This window comes from Otolemur garnettii, unplaced genomic scaffold (genome assembly GCF_000181295.1).
Source record: "Otolemur garnettii isolate 467f Iridium unplaced genomic scaffold, OtoGar3 scaffold00016, whole genome shotgun sequence".
NCBI classification, from domain to species: Eukaryota; Metazoa; Chordata; class Mammalia; order Primates; family Galagidae; genus Otolemur; species Otolemur garnettii.
Genome location: NW_003852411.1, coordinates 24,262,271 through 24,265,055, shown reverse-complemented (window position 1 = coordinate 24,265,055; position 2,785 = coordinate 24,262,271). Strand labels below are relative to the sequence as shown.

The 2,785-nt window shown below is 42.1% G+C and overlaps 1 protein-coding gene across 1 annotated transcript in view; it reads right to left on the bottom strand.

Annotated features, from left to right (window-relative positions):
• ADCY10 (adenylate cyclase 10) overlaps positions 1 to 2,785 on the bottom strand; it is a 64,266-nt gene that overhangs the window by 25,666 nt on the left and 35,815 nt on the right. Inside the window, 1 exon segment of the mRNA XM_023510783.1 lies at positions 2,515 to 2,772. Coding sequence (XP_023366551.1) covers positions 2,515 to 2,772 — 258 coding nt within the window.

The following is a 2,785-nucleotide window of genomic DNA, read 5'->3' as shown; positions in this document are numbered from 1 at the left end:
AAAAAAAAAAAAAAAAAAAAAAGAACTACTGAAGCCGTACAGGACAGTGGGTCATGGGATCATTGTTTTATGACAAAACTATCAGGAAATTAAAAAAATGTCTTTATTTAAAGTTTGTCGAGTTGGTAGCCTTTTGAACAGGTGAAAAATTCTGACAAGGGAAATAGCAGAGCCCCGGCCTCACTCAAGTGGGGTGCTGAGGAAAGGATGCCAGCAGACATCACTCAGAGACATCTGGTCCCATATGGTCCTGAGCGAAACTGCCAAGGTGTACTGGAGCATCTAAAAATAACTGAAATTGTTTTCTTTGATGACCCTAGTCAGCCTGCTGCAAGCCAGCTGCTCAGACTGGTCTATCTGCCAGCTGCCAGCTTATTGTAGCTTATTTTATCCCCACACTAAATGTCAATCTACATGTATATACACACATATTGTTGGACAACTAAGTTTGCAAAGTCATCCTAGAAAAAGTGCTACATACCTCATTGCCAAATGTCACTGCGGTTGTTTTCGAAGTACTCCTTTTGGGAGTCAGCTCCTAGTTCTACAAGTTTGGAACTCTTTCTAGAATGGGGATCAGAGCTGTAATCGTATGAAGTTGGACAACTAAGTATACTTTTTCTAGGATGACTTTACAAACTTAATTGTTCAGCCGTGTGTGTGTGTGTGTGTGTGTGTGTGACAGAGAGAGAGAGAGAGAGAGACTCACTGATCCCACACAGGCTAGAATATTCTTCTTTCCCCTTTTCCTCAACTTTTAGTCATTTCACCTCCCGCTGATGCTTTCATTGGTTCTTTGAATATGGCCCTGCTTTGGGATCCTTCATGATATAAACAAATGTTTATCATGCATTTGTAATTGACTCTCAGCTATTTCCTTTTAAATTATGTCTACCCATCTACTACCTCACTTCGGATTGCAGCATTCAATCCATCTTGGTGCTTGTATATATACATATATATACATATATATACAAAATGTATATATACATAGCACTTTTATGATGATAATAATAGAGCTATTTCCAATTTGGGATACATTTAATGCACAAGGGAAAATTTAATAAATTCTAGCAATGTAACTAGATTCAGCTACATGTACATTCCTCTGACATCTTCTCTGCCCCAGTAGGATGAGACTACTGCTAAGGTCTCATCTTCCTTGTGCTCAAGACCTCAGAAGACTTTGAAATGCTCATAGTCCAAATCCTAAGGCTCTGAACCTAAAGCCTGATTTCTCTTTGTTAAAAAGGGAGATTGGCAAATGTTTGTGCCATGTCAACAGTGATGCTCCAAAGCTGCTGCTTTCTCCAACTCATTCAAGTGTTCAAAGAGCATTGAAAGGAAATCACTCTCCTCGCTGTCTGGCTTGTGCTTCATGCTGTGTCTCTTCTAGGCTGGTATTACCTAAAAGTCCAGCCCCAAACGTTGAGAAACTCAGGTGTAATATACAGGGCACGAGCTCAGGAATTAGACTGATAAGGATCAAATAAAGTCTATCATTCATTCTTGGTGTTGGGTAAGTTACTTAAACTTCGAGAACCTCAATTTTCGAATCTATACAATAAAAATGACTCTCCAACTTGTTTTATGATAAAACTGATAAAAGGGTCAAAGGACAATGCATAGGAAAATCTAGAAAGAGGGAGAACATTTATTTTGCACCTGCTATGTGCTAGATCCTTTATATACATTTATCCCTATTTTTAATGTCCTTATAACATAGGGAGTCCTCTACTCATTGCCTCTGCTTCCCAGCCAAATTTAGCTGTGATCATGGAGGCCTCTGACTAGGCAGGCAGACCCATTAGGTGATTCCTGGCCACCCACAATAAGGGCTGGAACTGTGTGTTGTTGCCCCTATGTCTGACAATCCCTGTGCCTGCAGTGACTGAGTCCTTAGGCTTTTACATCCTTGAATGACTTGCTCTGTTTTCCCAGATCACATGGTTGGTTAGTGTTACCAGGTTATAACTTTTTTCCTTTGCTTCTCAGATGGTTTTGAATCCCTACCCTGAAGCTAAGCCCTCTTCTCTGGACCCCTGACCTGCTTGGCCCTGGCTAATTCTCTCCTGTTCATATTCTCTTTCCAGGGCAGCCTATTTCAAACTAGACCAACAAAGCGACAACATTCTTACCTGCCCAAAATGCCACTCCATGGTGGGTTTTGCTTTAGCGCCTGTCAGGCCACATCTCCCAGGCCCCTTGGTTCCCATCCCTTGGTGTGACTTAAGCAGGACATTTTAATTTGAGCTCTGGTCACACCCCATTTTGCCAGAGCCCCTATCCCTAAACCCTCCCTGGCAGTCTCCTGGTGACACTGGTTCTGCTAGACTTAGCAGCAGGTGCACCCCCAACTCTCCCCACCCTAGGGAGAGATGCTGCTGATGTCTCGTCATTCTTTATTCTCAAGCTCTCAGGGGACTAGAAACCCTCCAGACCCACTCTTTCTAGACCTCAGTCTCCAGATTTCCCAAGAATAGTTAGGATTAATTAAAAATGAAGTAAGTTTACTTTCGAATCCATGGTATTTAGTCATTGTTTTAATGGTATCCATGTCCAAAGTGTTGAGTCGAATGTCCACCGTAAAGTGGTGATAGGGAATGAAGTCCCCGTTTCTGCAGTAGTCACATCTGTGGGCATTTTCTTCTAAAAAGCGGGCACATTTCAAGTGCATGGCTTTCTTCTGGTCTTTGAGCCACAACTCATAGGCAGTTTTCTGCATCATAGGCCTACAGAATCGAATGATGTGGCTCTCGATCACCTCGCTTTCTAGCTCATGAAG